The sequence below is a fragment of the Elgaria multicarinata genome, chromosome 22 (genome assembly GCF_023053635.1).
Source record: "Elgaria multicarinata webbii isolate HBS135686 ecotype San Diego chromosome 22, rElgMul1.1.pri, whole genome shotgun sequence".
Classification (NCBI taxonomy): Eukaryota; Metazoa; Chordata; class Lepidosauria; order Squamata; family Anguidae; genus Elgaria; species Elgaria multicarinata.
In genome coordinates, this window is record NC_086192.1 from 1,109,654 (window position 1) to 1,130,161 (window position 20,508).

The window sequence follows — 20,508 nt, forward strand, 5'->3', positions numbered from 1 at the left end:
TCAGGCTGAAACGGACATAAAACTGGACATTGCCACTACATGACCATGGGGTGTATAATCCAGATTCCTGACCTGTGTCCATAATTACTCATTTAAAAAAGAAAAATGAATTTGTCCAGGCAAAACTAAGGGGGAACAAAACAGCTCGACGAAAGAGCAAAACCAGCCAAGCCTTTTCCCCACCTCGGTTCCAGACTACTAAATCCTATTCAGCCAAAAAGCACGGGAGGCCCTTCAGCCTTTTGATCTGAAACGGCAGCCAGAGATTTAAACTGACCCCAACGAAAAATGGGATGAAATATTTATTGGTACGATTCCACCTCCCCGAGGCTGACGCACAGAAATCAGTACGGAGACACCAAATATTGATAGAACTATCTACAAAACCCTCTGGAGCCTGGACATTTGAGGGAGATGCGAAGAATAAAAGCGATCCGGTTGTATCCTCCCGTTTCACCCAGGCTGGATTTTGCGGTTTCCAGGGACTCCAACTCCCAAAGAAAGCAGGCGCTTGGGATTCCGGTGGTACGCGTCCTCTACCCTTTGCCCTGCTCCCCGGAGAGGGATAGACACCCACCGGGAGCATCGCTTAGCAAGTTCTCCCTAGTGACCCCAGAGCTCCCTACTCTGACCTTGTGTATCTCCAAATGCCGGCTTTTACATCCGATTCACAGGTACCAAGCCAAATAAATAAATAAATAAATAAGCCACACGATCACACACACACACACACACGGAATTCTTCCAAAAAAGAAAGCACAGATGTGGACGGAGGAAACTGGGAAACTGCCCTTCCCTAATTCTGCATCTCCCTTCACTACTACTACTTCTGGAAGCCTTGTAGGGTCCTAGGAGCAGTCCAGCGCAGGGCAAGAGAGGGTGGGAGCAGAGCATGAGCAGCAGGCGGCAGAGCTGCGGGGTGTGTGTGTGCTGCCTGCCAGAGGGCTGCCTTTGCAGCTTGGCTCCCACCCCAGGGTGAGGAAAGAGCAGGGCCAGACGCTTCCTTCCGAATGACTCCTCTCCAGGGTCAGGTGGCCGGAGCCAGGAAGTAGTGAGGATACCCAAGTAGTGAAGGTGTCGATTTCATTCATTAAAAGAAAAAAGAAAAAAGAGGGGGATTAGTAGCACACTTCCATCTATGGGTTCAAGAATAGATGCAGGTACTCCTGCAAATGCCACAAAAGGAGGAAACATCATCGGTCCTAGTCTTTTTGGGGTTGGTGAGAAGCAGCTCAAAGGACGCTGGAAGAAAACAGGTCTTAGAGTGAGACCCTCCGACTATTATAGGAGCGTTTGCAAAGAAAAGAAATCTACAAAGGATTCGCGTTCCCCGACAGACCTGGCAAGAGATGGGGTAACGAGTAGGGAGGCCAGCATTGTACGGAAAGGGGTTGTTTTGGTACTTGGGGTCGTGTGAACACCCCACCCTGCAGCCTGTGCTTGCCAATTGCCCCGGCCTCCCCAAAGAAGCTCAGCTCACACCTCCAGATCTGCTGCTTTAACGTCCTCCCCTTCTACTCTGCTCCCCAGAACGGACATCGGAAGCCATCAGCAAAAGAAACGGAACTTAGGTCTCTGCCCCGAGGACTGTTCAGAGCTGTAATCCAAAGGGGTCGCCCCGTCTTGGGAGTTCACACCCGTCTTTTGCCAGTTCCGAGACAAATCTGGTTAGACCGCCACAAGCTCTTGGAGAGGAGCCTAAAAACGGGAGAGCGCACACCCATGGATCCGAGGAGGAGAGGGGTGAAAAACACACCCCGTTGGGCTCAGGTTGACAACACAGAGCTACTGCAAGAGCCTCAAGCGACTGCCAACTAAGGAGTTACTCGGTGGTGTAAAAAGTTCCCCCACAAGTTTGCGGGGAGGGGGGTTGCCTCAGAAGCTCAGGGAAGAGTAAAAACTTTGGCTAATTTTGTCCATAACTTCCTCGCAGAGTCCTCTTGTTCTCGGTCCTCTGTGCCGAAGTCACCCGGGGGGGGGGGCCTCCCAGGCCCATTTCTACAGGGAACAGAGAGGGTGCTTCCCGCTGCGCTCACGGCCCGCCGCTGTAGGAATAATCTGCCTTGTTGTGCATCACCAGCTTGTTGTCCACAAAGTAGAAACTGTCCGACTGAGTCTCGTATGGGTGAAGGATCATCTCCTGGACTGGGAAAAGAAAGAAGCAACACAATCAGGTTTGCCCACCCTGAGTTCGATCAAAGGAATGCCTGCCCTTCAAATGACAAGATTAAGAAGGGGGGAAATTATTATTATTATTATTATTATTATTATTATTATTATTATTTCTTCTTGTTCGTGGCAGTTTTTCTAGATGGACATGACGGGCTTTGCCAAGTTGTGCTGTCTTTTGATTCAGAAATTTCCTGACTACTGAACATGTTTTTTTTAAGTATGACTGCTTTTTGGATGTTGGTGTGGGTGCATTTCGGTAGGCCCAGTTTCTGAAGGTTTTCTTTTAAAAAAAACGATGGGATGCCGGTGACTGATGTGACTAATGGAATTGTAACCTTTTCCTGTTTCTCGAAGTTCTTTAACTATCATGGCCATTGGTGTATATTTTTCTGTCTTTTCCTCTTCCTTTTCTACAACTTTTTTGTCTTCAGGTATTGCTACGTCAATGAGGTAAGTGTGTTTTTCTGTTTTGTCTACAACTGTTATGTCTGGTCAGTTGCAAGGTATTGTCTTTTCCATATGAATTGTTCTGTCCCAGTATATTTTATGATCTGCATTTTTCAAGATTGTTTTGGGTAAGTATGTGTAGCATGGTATAGATTGTTTAATAAGGTTGAATTTGTTGGCCAGATGTTGGTGAATTATCTTTGCAGCTGTATTGTGCCTGTCTGCTTATTATTATTATTATTATTATACTGGCCCATAAACAAAGCACTCTAGGCAGTCTACAAAAGATTAAAACGTTAAAAACAATATGCGAAATTTGAAACCACAAAAATATACAACAGACAATATGCACAAAGACAACTTGCATCTAAAAACAACCTTTCAGCAATCAGCCAAACTTAAAGAACAGATCCAGGATCGATTAAAATCTCATCACACACTGCTAAATGCCTGGGGAAATCCATGAGATCCATGGGCACTTTTATTCATAGTAAACTATTGTATCCAAAGAGCTAAAATGGAAACAGACGTTCCAATGCAAAATACTGAAATCCCACGGATCCAACATTGAAATGGATAATAAAGGAATCTCGCCTTCTAAAAAAAGAAATAAATTTGGATGCTTCCAAGTGAAGCTTTGGTTATGAAATTGCCCTGCCTCAAACACAGGATGTTACCAGAGGGTGTACATCCGGACATCTTCGACTTCCTGGCTGTTAGAGCAGTACGACAATGGAACCAGTGACCTGGGGAGGTGGTGGGCTCTCCCACACTAGAGGCCTTCAAGAGGCAGCTGGACAACCACCTGTCACGGATGCTTTAGGGTGGATCCCTGCATTGACCAGGGGGGTTGGACTGGATGGCCTCACAGGCCCCTTCCAACTCTACTATTCCATGATTTGTAAAACAACCTATTCCTCCCCACTCCACATGGAGCCAGTTAGAAGCACCTGGGAAAAGCTCCTTAAAAGTTCTGACTAGTCCCACATTCACCGCCCCACTGACTTCAGAGCCACCACTAGTTTCTATTATTCAACCATTTCAATCTTTTCAAATGGGGAAGGCGGGATGCGCACAAAAGCGGGGGGAACCGTTTCAGTGGCCCAACACCCAGATGCAGCCATCGCATCGCTAGAGGGGGACCAACGAGCGGCTTCTCACATCCCCAGGAATCCCCCCCCCCCGCCCCGCAGGAGAACCTGAGCCAAGCCACAGAGAAGAGACCCAGGGCACCACTTACTGAGGTCTTCTGAGAGCTGGGGGAATTCGTAGATGTGCTCACAAGTGTTCTTACTGCTGGGGATGCAGAAGCCAAATTCAAAATCAAAGCTCTTCAGAAGCTGGTCCCGGAAATAGTGCCGCTCGATCATCCGGAAGTGATTGATGGGTTTGTCCCCCACTGTGAACTCCACCCTGCGGCAGGGAGAAAGAGGAGGCAAAGGGCCAATATTAAAACGAGGGGAGAGATCTTATTGACACTGGATTTTTGTTTTTACTCCATCCATTATCGTGACCAGCCTCAAGCACCCTTGTTTTGGTGGAAAGGCGGGGGTAGCAACAGAAATACTTTTTAAAAAGATATATATTCCTCAGCTAGGAGCCAGCTTGCCTACTCTTGAGAAGAACGTGCAGCCAGCTTTGTTCCACGCTCCGCAGTCGGTAGCGATGCAAAGGCATGGGGAGGGGGGGAAGCAGCACATCAGAGAGCATTTTTAGAGGCCTGGTTGGTTGTGACTGAAACAGTGGATTCGCCACCCCACTGACCTCGGAGCTGCAGTCCTCCACTGCTCCAGTCCACGCAGAACTACCCTTCCCAAAATCCCGTGGGAGGAAAGCATTTCCTGTGCACAAGCTGCACTTGGATACAGCCCATTCTGCACGCTGCAAAAGATGCATTTCTCCAAACTCATCTGGTTCGTGGGACCACCCAAGCGTCACCCCCTGCCACGGACCAGGTTCTTCCGAGTGCTGCCCATTGACTTACGTGGCTCCCACCTGCCGCAGCCGAAGAAACGCCGGCGTAAACTGGTAGCGGACAAAGCGGCCGGCGTTGGGGTCAACGTCCTTCTTATCGCTGTGTTCACGCTCTGGAAGTGAAAAAACGGCACAAGAGGGGGACTGGTTATTTATTTGTTTGTTTATTACATTTCTATACCACCCAATAGCCGGAGCTCTCTGGGCAGTTCACAAAGAGGGGAGGTTACCCCAAAACCTCCCCTCTGCACACGGTCGTTCTCCCGGAGGTCATCCCACGGGGTTGAGCCCGGTTCTGGGGGCAGGCCCACAACCCTGACGGCCACGGCTCAAACGCACGAATGCTCAGGATCAAAGGGAGAAAGCCGACGCCCTCTAGGTGTGCTGAAACTACAGTTCCCATCATCCCCGCCAGCATTTTTTCCCCCTGTCCGCTGCATGATTTATACCTAAATCAAAGGGGACTTAAATAAAAAAAAGCCGATCAAGAAAAAAGGGGGAGGGGTGCGGGGGAGAAAACGTCAGGGAGTTGCGTTAGCTGGCTTACAATCTCTGCTTACTCACCAAAAGCCGGGGGCTTGGTGATCTCAAACAGGACCGTGCCCGACTCCATGTCTCGGATCTTAAACCGGGTAAAATCAATCTTGTAGACATTCTCCTCCGGGGTGCACAAGTAGTCTGCAGGAGAAACAAGAGTTGAGTCAAGAGGAAGGCAGAAGTTATGATTTCAGAAGTTATTATCCGCTCCCCGCGGATAAGGGACTCTGCCTCCCCCCAATCCTGTACAGCGGATGGGTAGTGCACCCGTAGCACCTGGCACACACCTGTGTTCGTATCTATGCCGCAGCACCACTGGCAACCACAAAACACATGCAGTACGGGGCGTAGGATTCATTTATGCGAGAACAGGTTTCTAGACCTCATGGATGCAAAGACTTACACACACACAAAAAGGAAGCAAAATGCAAAAAGAGTGCGCATCCTCGAAGGCGCCCATGAAGAACCCTTTTATCAGATGCAACGCATTACAAAGCCAGGAGGCCCTCCATCAGAGCAACCTCACAAAGCCCAAGCTGGGCCATCTTTCTCAAACCATCCGGGAGAGATTGCGACCCTGGAGAAACAGCCCTGGGGTGGCCCCTCGGAGGGGGCCTTTGGGGGCTTTGTTCTTGAGAAAGTACGGCCAAGCTGCGCCAGAAAAGGATTTCTCATTACAAAAGGAGGCGCGGCTTCACCACGCACCCACGCAGACGTACTAAAGAAGCCATTGCCTCCTGGATCGGGACCTTCCAGACGCCCCAAAGACAAACCGACTGGTCACCGTGCTGGATGCTGCGGACACCTTTTCAGCTCTAAGAGGCTTTGCCCTCGGGCAGGGCAAAAAACATAAGCTGCTTTGCAGCCCCTAAGCCTGCTACACCGAAATAGAGCAAAAGAATTCTCACACACACACACACACTCCCCAGACATGGGGCGGCTTCCCTAAGGGCTGGGGATGATGGGGGTTGTAGTCCACTGGCTGGGATTGATGGGCCTGTAGCCCAGAACATCACAGGGCACCAGCTTGGCCAAGGTGGTTCTAAGAGCCTTCTCTAGCTGTGCCCTTCGTGCCTCACGCCCACAAATCCCCTCCAATCAGCTTTTGCTTCATGACGCTGGGCTGGGCTGTCCTCTCCCCCTGCCCCACAATCCACTTCCCACTTCTGGCTCTCTGTCTACGCTCTCCACCGCCCCTCCTGCCAACGTTCCCTTTCTTCTGAACTATACCGCTACCACCCGCTCGGGAGGCAGAGTGACGATGCCTTTCTGTCCGCCCGGTCCGGCCACTACTCAAGTCCCCCTCAGCATGTCATCCCGCCCGCCCCACCCAAAGCATTTCCGCCCATGGATTCTCCTGCACTGCATCCTCTGGTGGTTGCCCGGCTGTTGTGTGGTTCTTCCATGCTAAAACATCGAACTGTCTCTCCTAAGACGGGGGGTGGTGGGTTTTTAATGCCAGCAAGAGCTTTAAACTAAAGACACCGGTGTTTGGGGCTCCACCCCCTTTGCCCTACCTTTGGCTCCGCCCACTACTGAAAGGCGGCCCCCGAGGTCCTCCGAAATGGAACCCAGCCCTTGGATTCCTCATCCCTGATTGAACGGCTCATTACGAGATCTAAATCTGAAACGGAGCCAAGGCATCAAAAGCCCAAGAGGAAGGAGGGCACCAAAAAAAAAGAGAGGCTTTATTCCCTCCCCCCGCCCCCCACCGCAGCATGGTTCACTGAAGCCTTAATTGAGGAGACACACACACACACCCCGGCAGAACCCATGAAGTCTCTGCGGGTCGGATGAGTCCCAGGAGTGAGGATTAAGTCACACATCCCCAAATAGTTCTGCCCTTCCTAAACACTCTGCCACAGAACGCTTCCAGGGCGCTTGGAAAATGCAGGACATTTTGGCTTTACGACGCTCCTGACAAAGATCTGAACGGAAAGGTGTCAGGCCGAAGAAATCACAATCTTTGTGCTTGAGTGTCAGAGCTTTGCTTTCCTCTTAGCCCCGTGCTGGTGCTCCCCCTGCCCCCCCCCTTTTTGCCTTCTCGGACGCCCGAGGAGATGGCGGATCTGGCCCGCCCAAAGTCTGCTGGAGGATCAGCGTTCTAACTGGAGTCTAATTCTCTCCGGCGACAAGGTTAGGAGGTTTCATCTGCAAAGTGGACCATCTGGACAGAGCGGCACAAAGTCCACCGGCCCCGAGTTCTTAAGGGGGAGGCCGGCAAGGGGTCAGGAAGAAATAGTGCCAGGCTACAGCTGCGAGAAGGAACAGCCTCCGGGAAGGGTTAGCGATGTGAGATTTCAGGAAATCGTCAAAGTCCCCTGTGGGAATTCCCCCCATGCCAATTAGGTGAATTTGCATAGAAAAGAGCTTGTCACATCGAGTAGGTGAGTTTCCACGGGGTCATGTGTGTTGAAAAGTGGCCTAAACAGAAATGCACTGGACCAGTAGGTGGGCAGAAGGTCAAGCTCCAGGTGTTTTGGACTTTAACTCCCATCAGCCCCTGCCATCATAGAATAGTAGAGTTGGAAGGGGCCTATAAGGCCATCAAGTCCAACCCCCTGCTCAATGCAGGAATCCACCCTAAAGCATCCTGACAGATGGTTGTCCAGCTGCCTCTTGAAGGTCTCTAGTATGGGAGAGCCCACAACCTCCCTAGGTAACTGATTCCATTGTTGTACTGCTCTAACATGTCCAGCTTGAATCTGGCTTCCTGAAACTTGAGCCCGTTATTCCGTGTCCTGCACTCTGGGAGGCTCGAGAAGAGATCCTGGCCCTCCTCTGTGTGACAACCTTTCAAGTATTTGAAGAGTGCTATCATGTCTCCCCTCAATCTTCTCTTCTCCAGGCTAAACATGCCCAGTTCTTTCAGTCTCTCTTCATAGGGCTGTTTCCAGACCCCTGATCATCCTCGTTGTCCTCCTCTGAACCTCCTCCAGCTTGTCTGCGTCCTTCTTGAAGTGTGGAGCCCAGAACTGGACGCAATACCCTAGATGAGGCCTAACCAGGGCCGAATAGAGAGGAACCGCCCAGAGAGCTCCGGCTGTTGGGCGGTATAGAAATGTAATAAATAAATAAAATAAATAAATAAACCAGTACCTCTCACGATTTGGAAGCAATACTTCTATTAATACAGCCCAAAATAGCATTTGCCTTTCTTGCAGCCATATCGCACTGTTGGCTCAAATTCAGCTTGCGATCTACAACAATTCCAAGATCCTTCTTGTTTGTAGTATTGCTGAGCCAAGTATCCCCCATCCTGTAACTGTGCCTTTGGTTTCTATTTCCTGGATTAGAACTTGGCATTTATCCCTATTAAAGTTCATTCTGTTGTTTTCAGCCCAGCACTCCAGCCTATCAAGATCACTTTGAAGTTTGTTTCTGTCTTCCATGGTATTAGCTATCCCACCCAATTTGGTGTCATCTGCAAATTTGATAAGCGTTCCCTGCACCTCCTCGTCCAAATCATTAATAAAAATGTTGAAGAGCACTGGGCCCAGGACTGAGCCCTGCGGTACCCCACTCGTTGCCTCTCCCCAGTTTGAGAAGGTTCCATTGATAAGTACTCTTTGAGTCTGATTCTGTAGCCAACTGTGAATCCACCTAATAGTTGTTCCATCTAGCCCACTCATGGCCAATGGTCAGGAATGCTGGGAGCTGAAGTCCGAAACATCTGGAAACCGACTTTCTACCAGCCTCTGGGCTGAGCACCCTCTCTTCACCGAGCAGCGCTCTCCATGGCAACAGTCTTCTCCCCTTCCTCAGCAGCCGGGGGTTGCTATGGAGACAGTGCCAGCGGCCGGGCCAGGAGAGAGAGCGGCACCAAGTCACGGGCGACCAGTAAATTGGGAAGCGGCATGGCCAGTGTTTCTCCCCACACCGTCCTTCCTCTTCCTTCTTCCACAGAAACCTCTCTACTCCATGTACCAGATCAGGGCCTTGCAATCCGGCCTACTCCATCCTTCCCCAGCCTGCTCCAGCCAGCCATGTGCCATCCACACATCACCCACCAGCGCCTATTGCAAGCACATGCTCCTATCGAGGCAGTGGGCAAGGGCACCCCATAGGCAACTCAGGGGGCTCTGCACACATTTGCCGTTTTATTGGGGTGCGCCACCGCAAACAGGCACACGGTTCCTGAGCCAGCCGCTTGGCTGTGTGGCCTCCCGTCAAGTTCCATTTGAGCATGTGGCCAGCTAATGCGCAGGAAGAGCGGCTGGCCTCTGTGACGTCAGTGCGATGGATTTCCCAAGTGTGGAAAGCAAAACTCTTAGAAGCCAAATGTCCGGAAGAACTGGGGAACCAGAGACAGAGAAGAACTGCGGAGCAAACAGGACTAAACGGACCAACGGACAAATCCAGGAGCGAAGCACCGATCTGGGGAAAGATAGCTGAGGAACGCCCTTCTTACTTCTGGTGCACAGATTCTCTTGAGTTATTTATGTTTTGATTTCCTTGATGTCATTATTGCATGCCCACTGATCAGGACGGAAGCCTTCCCAGCGATAACGCTCACACAATCAAAGCCGAGTGGGTAACAAAAAACCAGTAAAACAGAAACAGCAGCAAACATTTTCAAAAACAACAAGCGCCCGGCATAAAACAAAACCTACAACACGTGACTGCAGCTTCAAAACATAATCAGGGGAAAGCCGGAGTAAAGTAATACATTTTCCGGGCCTTCCTAATAGCCTGCAATGACGGAGCCTGGCAGACCCACAATGGTAACTTATTCCAGAGGTGTGGGGCCACTGCAGAAAAGGCCCTCCCTCGTGTGGTCACCCACGTAGCACGTTTATCCCTTTCCTGACGTCTGAATAGGCAAACCACGATTAGTGCCATCTGGAAACCGTCTCTAAGCCAGGGGTATGCTTTGCCATAGTTTGTTTCATTTGGCCACTGTCGGGTCACAGTGCGATTAGGTAAGCCAGGAAAATTCAGGAGAGAATCGGTGCACAGGAGGGGAGAGAAAAGTGGGTCAGTGGCTATGCAGGACTGTGGTTTAACAAATGTTAAGCTGAGGGGCTATTTTAAAACCCTCTGGCTTGGCATAAGCCAGGTGTAAGACCAGCACACACACACAGTGGAAGACAGTGATTAGAGCGTCTTCGGAACGGAGACGAAGCAGCAGCAGCAGTGAGCAAAACGGAACCTCAAAGCAGACTCGATTGAGCTGGCTCAAGCTGGTCCAGAGAGGAAGAGGAAGGAAACCCCACCCAGGAGAGGTTCCCATCAGCGACATTTGCACAGGGCAGGGCCCCACGCCGTGGATCTACAACCAGAGTCAGGACCGGGTGGTGGAATCCAGCCCGTGCCGCCTCTCAGCCAGCGTTTTAAAAAGCAAGAATGAGGAGAAGCGTTTTAGAACCCCCAGTGGCAAGAGGTGTCACGGCAGAGACCCAGTCAACCACACCAGAGCAAGAGGCTCCGTGCGGGACTCCAAAAGGGTTTGGAAGACACTCTTTCCGTGTCTGGGGGCGACTGAGTGTTCCTCAGCTGGAACTGCCCCCCTCCCAGTGGTGCCATGATGCATTTTGAAGCCCAGGTGCTCGGCGTGACAGCTATGCCCCCAAGGCGCCTCCAAAACTGCGGGCCACGGTATTCATCCCTACCAGCGCAGCAGTGCTAGCCCATTCCCTCTCCAATGGCAGCAGGCTGCCTTTCCTGTCTCCTGCCACCTCCTGGTCCTTTTAACTCCCCGCCCCCCACACTTGCCACGACAACACGCTTCGCCCCAAACCAGCGTTGGACTGGGAGACCCGGATCCAAGCACCTGCTCAGCTGCAACTTTGGGCCAGTCCCTGACTTTCAGCCCAGCCTACCTCGCAAGGTTGTTGTAGCAATCAAACAGAGAGGAGAACCGTGGAAGCTGCTTTAGGCTCCTTGCAAGAAGGGAAAAGGAGGGATATCAATGTAATAATAAATAAATAGAAAAATAATGACCAAGGATGAAGAAGAAGAAGAAGAAGAAGGAGGAGGAGGAGGAGGGGGAGGAGGAGAAGGAGGAGGAGGAGGAGGGGGAGGAGGAGGGTGTGGCAATATTTTTTTTTTACTGTCACCTTTCTTCACAGAGCACCCAAGCTGGCTAGCAGCAGCAGTAAAAAAAGAATTATGGGTTTCCTGGGTTACTGGTCCCCCCAGGAACCGAGATATGCGCATGGTTACACATGGCGGCCACTGAGGATCCTCAGCTCAGGGGCCCACTGGACATCTCTGGAGATGCATTCAGAGGTTCCTTAAAAGTATGCAAACAAGTCCATCAACACCTCTGCTTTCTCTCCCCTCTCCTGATACAGGTTTTAGATCCGTCTTGCTGGTTGCCAAATTCCCCTCCACCATGAACCCAGGAAAATGTTCTGACTTTTCCCAAAGCCTCCTTTCTCAGTTGCTCTCCTTTGGCCGGATCCCTGCCTTGTAAACTATTGTGAGCATGGTCATCTTTTTTGCATGCTGCACAGGAGCTAATGAGCAGCGTTTCGGGTGTGAACTCAGGCAGCCGCTGCCTGTCAGCCTCCATTTTACCCATTTGTAAAATGGGTGCTCTACGATGAAAGGGTAAAAGAAATCACAAATGGGGAAAAAATAACACTTTGCAAATTTGGGTGGCTGCACTCCCTGAACTTATTTTCCTCATCTGTAAAATGGGCACTGTGTGATGACAATTTTTTTAAAAAAAACAATACACACAAACATAAGGAAAAAGAAACCACTTTACATTATTAAAGACAGATAGATAGATAGATAGATAGATAGATAGATAGATAGATAGAAATATTGCCGTGGTATCTGTGCTATGACTGAGTGAGGATCTCCCCAAAACGTACCAAACTTTTCTCTTTGGAAGAGCAGCAGGTAGTTTTGGAAACGCAAAGAGTTTCACCTGGACGACACGGGGCCACCTGGCGAATCCCCCCCGCCCCTACCCAGACCCACACATAACCTCCCATCTGTGTGATGAGAGATAATTCCCTACCTCAGAGGGATTTGGCTAAGATAAGTTCGTTAGTGGGCTGCCACAGCTCAGATACAACAGGGACGGAGGAGCTAAAAATAGGGAGTTGATCTGCGAAGGAAAAAAGGATGGGGGGGGAGGAGGGAGGCGCCTGCGCGTGGGGCCACCTCGGGGTCCGTCCCAGCGACCAGGGATTCCCAGAGCCCCGACGTGTTTCCCTCTGCAAAGATGTGAGCACCGACGTCGTCACTCTTTCCACAAAGACCAGGGGCCCTTTCCACGCAACCCTTTCTGACCCCCGAATGCAGAGAGATTTGTACTGGGAAGGGACAGAAAGCAGGGATGGCTAAACAGTTGGTAGGATGCGGGCAGGACATATTTGGAGGAGGAGGAGGAGGAGGAGGAGGAGGAGGATGGGCATATGATACGCACAGCCTTGCCACCCTTCCCCCAAAGACCTCAAGGTAGATCATGGGTTGATAGGTGGGCAGATGGACTGGATTTGTGCCCTGTCTTTCTACCAACAATCGGTGCTCGATATAGCTTACAATCGCTGATAAAAAACGAGAGTAAGCAAATACATTAAACACAAGTGACAACACAAGCACACGCCTGCCCGCCCCCTCCCACAACAACCCTATGAGGTAGGGAGTCACTGGTCCAAGCCACTTTGAGCAGCCTATTTGGTGGGGAAATGGGCTATAAATTTAACTACAGTGAAGATGACGTTCCCCCGGATCGTCATTTATATAGTGCTAGATGTGATAAAATGCTCTCAGCCCGCCTTCTGCAACCTGGTGCCTTCCAGATATTATCTTGAGGGGGGGATGTTGGGGGTTGCAGTGCAGCCCACCTGGGAAGCGCCAACTTGGGGTAGGCGGTTTCAAGCGTCCCAGTTTGACAGGCGTCTCCAATGTGGCGCCCTCTGAGAATCAGGAGGCCGAAACAGCTGGAGAGCAGCACAGCGTTGTGTGTAGCGGCTTTCCTCACCCGGGATGCCCTCCAAGGGGGAATGATGGGTGTTGTAGTCTGGAGGGCATTCTGGCTGGGAAAAGCGGCTGCACCCCAACGGCGCTCTCCTCCCCGCCCCCATAATAATCTGGGTTAATCGGGCTCTTGCGTGAGGCTTGGAAGGGTGAGTCAGAGGGGAGGAGGTGCCTGGCCCACCTGTGGCTTAATCCCCTTGGAGGACACCGAGGCTGAGCCAAGGGGCGCCGGGAGAGGGAGGAGAGGAAGTTCCCTCCGGCGACGGAAGACAAACAGAAGGCGGGCAGGAGAGAGGTCCAGGGCACCTCTTCATGTCTCCAGCAGGACAGGAAAGAAGGCCTGCTCCTCGGAAGGACGTCAGCGGAGGCCTGTTGGATCAGACCAGGGATTGGCAGCGTGCAGCACAGAGGGACAAATGCACCCCTGGCTGCCCACCCCTCGCCCCGACACAAACACCTTTTAAAAAATAAAACAAATCTCATTTTGTTACTGGCAGCCGGGATAGCTGCAAAAGAGGTTTCTGTTGGCGCTGAAAATCGTGGGGTCAACAGAGCCACTAAGCTGGGGGAGGGGGTGTCAGCCCCCTCCTCTGCCTTGGGGGCAGATGACTTGCCCTTTGCCATGCTTCCCGTGGCAGCCATTTTGTGGCAGTGCCCAAGATAGAGTCTCAGACGGCCCAATGTGCCCATGGCCTAAAACATTTCAGACCAGAAGGCCCCATCACAGCAGTGAAGCATAGTCAGCAACAGAGATATCGAGCCTGGTGTAATTAGGTTTATAGGAGCGACACTGGCTGTTTAACCTTGGGCCTCCTTATAACTGGAGTCAGCCCTTTTTCATACATACACAGGAGCTCTGCTTATTTAGGGTTCACTGAGGAAGACACCTCTGTCGAAACACGTTTGACCTGTTTTTAACTATTCTGTTCTAAAATATTTGGTGTATACTTGTATATTATACAGCTCTTATTAGTTTTTATGTGCTATTTTTGCACTTTCAATGTGTACCAATGTTCATTATAGCTGTCAAGCATTGGTGATAGTATTATTTATTTATTTATTTATTTAGAATATTTATATACCGCTCCCCATTGAAAAATTTCGGAGCGGTGTACAAGGTAAAATGAAAATAAAAACAGAATAAAACAGTTAAAACAAAATTTAAAAGAAGCAATAACAGTAATCCAAGGCTGCATGTTAAAGAAAGGCTTCTTGGAATAAAGATGTTTTCAGGAGGTGCTGAAAGGAGTACAAGGTTGGCGCCTGCCTGACCTCCAGGGGCAGGGAATTCCACAGGAGGGGGGCCACCACGCTGAAGGCTCTTCCCCTGGTGGATTCCAGTCGGAGGATGGATCTATGTGGCACCACCAGGAGCAGGCCCTTGGATGACCTCAGTGATCGGGCAGGTTGGTAGGGGAGAAGGCGCTCTGTCAGGTATCCTGCTCCAAATTGATTAGGGCTTTGAACATAAGTACGAGAACCTTAAACCTGGCCCGGTAGCGAATAGGCAGCCAGTGCAGTTCCCTCAGCAGAGGAGTTACATGCTGGAAAGGGGCAGCTCCAGACAACAGCCGAGCTGCAGCATTCTGCACTAGCTCCAGCTTCCGGAGCAGCTTCAAGGGCAGCCCCACATAGAGCGCGTTGCAGTAATCCAATCTTAAGGTTACCAATGCCTGTACCACCGTGGCCAAGCTATCCCTGTCCAGGAGAGGCCGTAGTTGGTGAACCAACCGAAGATGGTAAAAGGCACTCCGAGCCGTGGCGGCTACTTGAGTCCCCAACGACAGAAACGGGTCTAAGAGTACCCCCAAACTACGAACCTGTTCTTTCAGAGGCAGTGCAACCCCATCCAGAACAGGCAGTGAGCCTGTCTCCCGGACTCAGGAACCACTCACCCACAGGGCTTCCGTCTTGCCAGGATTCAGTCTCAGTTTATTGGCCCTCATCCAGCCCATTACTGAGTCTAGGCACTGGTCCAGGACCTGCACAGCCTCACCTGATTCAGTTGTCACAGGGAGATAGAGCTGCGTGTCATCAGTGTATTGATGGCATTTAGCTCCAAATCCCCTAATGACCGCTCCCAACGGCTTCATATAGATGTTAAATAACATTGGGGACAAGATGGTGCCCTGCGGCACTCCATAGCTCAATTGCCAGGAGGCCGAGGACTGGTCACCCAATGCTACTCTCTGAAACCACTGTAAAACAGTGCCTCCGATGCCCATCCCGCAGAGTCGATCCAGGAGGATACCATGGTCAATGGTATCAAAAGCCGCCGAGAGATCGAGCAGGATTAACAGGGTTGCATTCCCCCTGTCCCTCTCTCGATAAAGGTCATCCATCAGGGCGACCAAGGCTGATTCAGTCCTGTAACCAGATCGGAACCCAGACTGGAATGGATCTAGATAATCCGTATCCTCCAAAAGCGCCTGCAGTTGCTCCGCCACAACCCTCTCAAGTACCTTCCCTAAAAAAGGAGTGTTAGCAACTGGGCGGTAGTTGCCTAATACCATCGGGTCCAGGGTGGGCTTCTTCAGGAGTGGTCGCACTACTGCCTCCTTAAGGACAGCAGGGACCACCCCTTCCCGGAGAGAAGCATTTATCACCCCCTGGACCCACCCAGTCAGACCCCCTCGGCTTGCTTTTATAAGCCAGGAGGGACAGGGATCGAGAGGGCAAGTGGTTGGTCGCACTGCTGCAAGCACCTTGTCCACATCATCAGGCCGCAATAACTGGAACTGATCCCACAAAATTGGGCAGATGGTGGCTTCGGACACCTCAACTGGAGCTGCACTAAAAACAACGTCAAGCTCGCTGCGGAGAGAAGCGATCTTGTCCTCAAAGTGTGATGCAAAAAGGTCACAGCGGGTCCTTGACGGAGCCAGGGCCCCATTTGCTGGGGAGGATGTTAGCAGCCCCCGGACCACCCGGAAGAGCTCCGCTGGACGGCTACTCGAGGACGCAATGGAGGCAGCAAAATAAGCCTTCTTTGCTGCCCGCACTGCCACGCAATAGGCACGATTATGCGCTCTACAGCGTGCTCGGTCATCTTCACTTCGAGTCTTGCGCCATTTGCGCTCTAGCCGATGTCCAAACTGTTTCATTGACCGCAACTCCTTCGTATACCAAGGAGCAGAGCGGGCTCTACAGGACTGGAGAGGGCACTCAGGTGCGATCAAGTCGATGACCCTCCGCATCTCACCATTCCACAGTGAGGCTAGGGCCTCGGCTGGATCACCAGCTCTCTCCACTGGAAAATCCCCAAGAGCATTCAGAAATCCATTGGATTCCATCAGTCTCCTGGGGCAGACCATCCGAATGGGTCCCTCACCCTTGCAGGAGGGTAGTAACGCCGTGGGCTCAAATCTCACCAGGAAATGGTCCGACCATGACAGTATTTAGTAAATACAACCATTTTCCTTAACTCTTGTCTTGTCGATATCAGCCTGTTTTGTAAAGGACAATACCCTTTTTTCTATACTGCAGGGCCATGTAGCCATCAATGCCTAGGCGGGCGGGGGGGGGGGGGCATTCAAGCAATCACCCTGGCCCCTGTCTGCCACAGGGCAGCTACAACCCATTCACCTCCGAACCCAGGTCCAGCCCTGGGCGAGATGGAGAGTTGGCCAGGCTGGAGGGGGGGGGGGGGCAAGAGAGGTGGCCTTGGGCTGTCCCCCAATGACCCTGCTGGTTGGGGGCTGATGGGACTTGTAGTCCAACCCAGGCTAGGGAAGCCCATCCTGCGTCTGGGAAACACAAGGAAACTTGCACACCGGCTGGATGCTAGAGCAAAGCAGAGGAATCCAGAGGAGTGCTTTCCTGTAAACACAAACCTTGAACGACTATGTAGAGGAAGTCAAATCCGAGATCTTGCAACCAGGACACAGAGCGTGTGGGGTATGTGTGTGTGTGTGTGACGGACTTTAAGGAAGAAGAAACCGTCAGGCAAGGGAGATCTCAGCACTTAAGAGCACGTGGGGGGGGGGGGGAGCTGGCTCGGTTCAGGAAGAGAAGCGCCAAGGGCCTTGGGATCGTGCCCACTTCAGCTCCCAGACCTCGATCTGTGCCACCCTCCTCTCCGGAGTCCCACTGCCTGGACCCAGGAGGACGGGGGCATCTGGCCCGGAGCACGCAGGGCCCCAGAACTCACCCTGCGAATGGCCGGGGCTGGTCCCAAAGTCTCCAGAGCAAGCGCTCACCACCCAGCCAAGCTGCTGGGAACGGAGAGGCGCTGTTGGGTCAAGCCTGGCCTCTGGTCAGCGTCTATATGCACGCCTGCCCACGTCCACGCAGTGCGAGGCCCAGACAGAACACTTCAGCACCCAGTGCAGCCGGAGGGCCAGTGCCAGCCTCCACTTCCAGCAGAACTCCTCGACAGGAGCATTCCAGGGCCTCAATGACAGCAACACCGCCAGCCCATGCACTCAAGCAATCCATGTGGGCTTCATGCCACATGCCTGAAGAGCAAAGGAGGGGAAAGGGACCCACACCCAGTCCGGGTTCCCTAAAAGCCAGCCTAAGAGAGCAGCTGGGGGTGGGGGGTTTGGAGCCCCTCGCCCTGCCCCAAGGGGAACCAGAACCACAACCAGCCAGGGCGGGCCATTTCCAGGCCAATGCACTACACTGCCCAGTGGCAGCAAGTACGTGGGACTCGTGTCTGTTTTGTCCCTGGGTCTGAGGAAGGCGTCTTTGCCCCAGACACAGCTTTACGTGCACACTCCTTGACCCCGGTCTGCTGGCTGGGGATTCTGGGAACTGGAGTGCCGCACATCCGGAGGGCACCAGGTTGGGGGGAAAGCCGCGACAGAATCCGGCCCAGCCACCAGATGTGCGGGGCTCTAACGCCCAGCATCGCCAAGCACCGGCCCTGCCGGTTGAGGCTGATGGGACCTGAAGTCCAGAACAGTGAGAGCCCCCCCCCCGCGCGCCCCTCCCCGGCTGGGGAAGGCTGATTGGCACAGGATGCTCCAGGCGGGGGGAGCGGAGGGGGCGCTTCCCCCGTCCGCGCTGGAGCAGCCCCAAGAGAGGGGCGGGGGCGCCCCAAGAGCCGCCTCGTCCCAGCCACGGGGGTGGGGGGCGAGACCCCCTCCCGCCGCGGGCCAGGCTCCTCCTTCCCTGCCCAGGCCAGCCCCGAGGAGCGCTTCGGAGGCGGTGGACCCCGGGCGCCACGCCGGGCCTGCGGGCCTGCCTCGCCCGGCTTACCGGAGGTGATCTTGGGCAGCCCCAGCACGTCCTCCGGGCTGATCAGGGCTTTGCGCAGCAGCTCCTCCTCGGTGCAGGGAGCCGCCGCCGCCGCCGCCGCCGCCCCTCCGCTGGCCGCCCCGGGCGCGGCGCCGCCGCCGCCGCTGCCCTTCTTCACCTTCATGGCTCCGGTGCTGCTGCTGCTGCTGCTGCTGCTGCTGCTGCTGCCGCCGCCGGAGGAGCGAGTGAATGCGGCGCGCACGGCGGGCGGCGGCGGCGGCCTCGCTCAGCCAGGCCCGGCCGCGCGCTCTAAGCGCCTTTGCGGCCGCAAATCCCCCGGCCCGCCTCCGCCCAGGGGAGAGGGGGAGGGCGCCTCGGAGCACGTGCAGAGCGCCGCCCCCGCCCTGCGGGCGCCGTGGTGGAAAGGGGGGACGCCGCAAGTCTGCGCCTGCCCTACCTCCCAGGGATGTTGTGAAGATTTGAAAATAATTTTTAAAAGATTGACTTTTTAAATTTTGTCCAAATAACTAACGTTCTTTGAGCAGATTACGACCAGTTCAAAATACTAAGCGGCCACATGAAAACACTGTTAAAACTGTAAAATACGAGACAACTCTTTCAAAGCATAAAATACAATGTAATGCAAAACAAGCAGCAGGAATCAGTTAATGGTGATGATGCGAGTAGAAGCACCTGAGGCACAAAAGGAAGGGCAGCTGTGAAAGAGCAAGATGGCCTCTGGCCATGCACAGAGTGGCCTGTACACTGAACTGTTTGGAATCCAGACGTCTTTCCCCAACTTGATGCTCTCCAGGTCAGTTGGACAACCAGTCCCATTATCCCCCAGACCACAGGGTGTGCTGGCTGGGAATGATAGGCCTCACAGCCCAATACATCTGCAGGGCACTGCCTGGACCTGAGGGACCAGGGTTCAAATCCCCACAAAGGCAGGAAGCTCTCTGGGAGGCCTGGAGCCAATCATGCTGTCTTAGCCTACCTCACAGGGCTGTTGCAGAGATCAAATTGGGGTGACTTAGGAGTGACAGAACCGGCTGGAGGATGCTGGGAGTTTTAGGACTTTTTTTCTGTCTAAGCATGCCTAGGATTGCATCCAAAGTCAGTCAATCTGAGGCCCAAGGCCTCAAAGGACAGTACCTCAGAGCTACACACCCCAATATAGGAGGTAGCACACAGATCGACTCCACCGCCTCCAGGAATTGGCCGTTGCTACATCAAGCAGCAGGGAGTTCCAGAGTTTAACTCTGCACTGTATTCAGAAGTCCTTCCTCTTCTCTGAACATCCACCCATGAGTTTCGTGGGAGGAGTCCCATCAGATTCTAGCATTAGGAGAAGGCCGTCCCTCCACACCGTCAGGGCTGGCTGGTCATAGTCCCGGGCCAGATAGGAAATGTGGGCCCCCATTTCAAACTGCTCATTAAGTATTTTTTAATCAGTTCTAAATACATATGGCACAGGTGGCCTCGGTGGCACGGAGTGCCTTCTACCAACTTCGGTTGGTGGCCCAGCTACGCCCCTATCTGGACAGGGATAACCTAGCTTCAGTTTTCCATACTTTGGTAACTTCCAAATTAGATTACTGCAACACCCTCTACATGGGGCAGCCTTTGAAGACGGTCTGGAAACTGCAGCTTGTGCAAAATGCGGCGGCCAGATTGCTAGCTGGAACAGGAAGATTTGAGCATATAACACCGATTCTGGCCCGCTTGCATTGGCTGCCTATATGTTTCCGAGCCCAATTCAAGGTGCTTGTTTTAACCTATAAAGCCCTACATGGCTTGGGACCACAATACCTGATGGAACGCCTCTCCCGACATGAACCTACCAGTACACTGCGCTCAACATCTAAGGTCCTCCTCCGAGTGCCTACTCCGAGGGAAGCTCGGAGGATGGCAACAAGGGAGAGGGCCTTTTTGGTGGTGGCCCCCCCGACTGTGGAATGATCTTCCCGATAAGGCTCGCCTGGCGCCAACGCTGTTATCTTTTCAGCGCCAGGTCAAGACCTTTCTCTTCTCCCAGGCATTTTAACAGCATTTAATAACATTAAGTTTGTTTTAATGGACCCCAAAATTGTTGTTTTAAATGAATACTGTTGTTGTTTTTATACTTTTTTATGTTTTTAAATTTTTTGTATACTTTTAATGTCTACTATTTTTAATTGTTGTAAACCGCCCAGAGAGCTTCGGCTGGGGGGCGGTATATAAATGTAATAAAATAAATAATAAATAAATATGAACTAG

The 20,508-nt window shown here is 52.4% G+C and overlaps 1 protein-coding gene across 1 annotated transcript; it reads right to left on the reverse strand.

The window, feature by feature from the left end:
• Window positions 1–1,977: 1,977 nt before the first annotated feature.
• UNC119 (unc-119 lipid binding chaperone) lies at window positions 1,978–18,433 on the reverse strand. Its single transcript, XM_063146776.1, has 5 exons — window positions 18,271–18,433; window positions 5,158–5,271; window positions 4,604–4,706; window positions 3,860–4,032; window positions 1,978–2,145 (listed from the first exon to the last, which is right to left on the reverse strand). Exons 1-5 carry the CDS (start codon window positions 18,431–18,433, stop codon window positions 2,033–2,035), a joined length of 666 nt encoding a protein of 221 aa, XP_063002846.1. The 3' UTR covers window positions 1,978–2,032.
• Window positions 18,434–20,508: the final 2,075 nt, after the last annotated feature.

Coding starts and splice junctions, on each gene's coding strand:
- UNC119 (XM_063146776.1), bottom strand. CDS start 18,433: ATGAAGGTGAAGAAGGGCAGCGGCGGCGGCGGCGCCGCGCCCGGGGCG. Junction 5,272..18,270: donor GCTGCCCAAGATCACCTCCG/GTAAGCCGGGCG, acceptor TTTCTCCTGCAG/ACTACTTGTGCACCCCGGAG. Junction 4,033..4,603: donor CTGCGGCAGGTGGGAGCCAC/GTAAGTCAATGG, acceptor TCCCTGCCGCAG/GGTGGAGTTCACAGTGGGGG.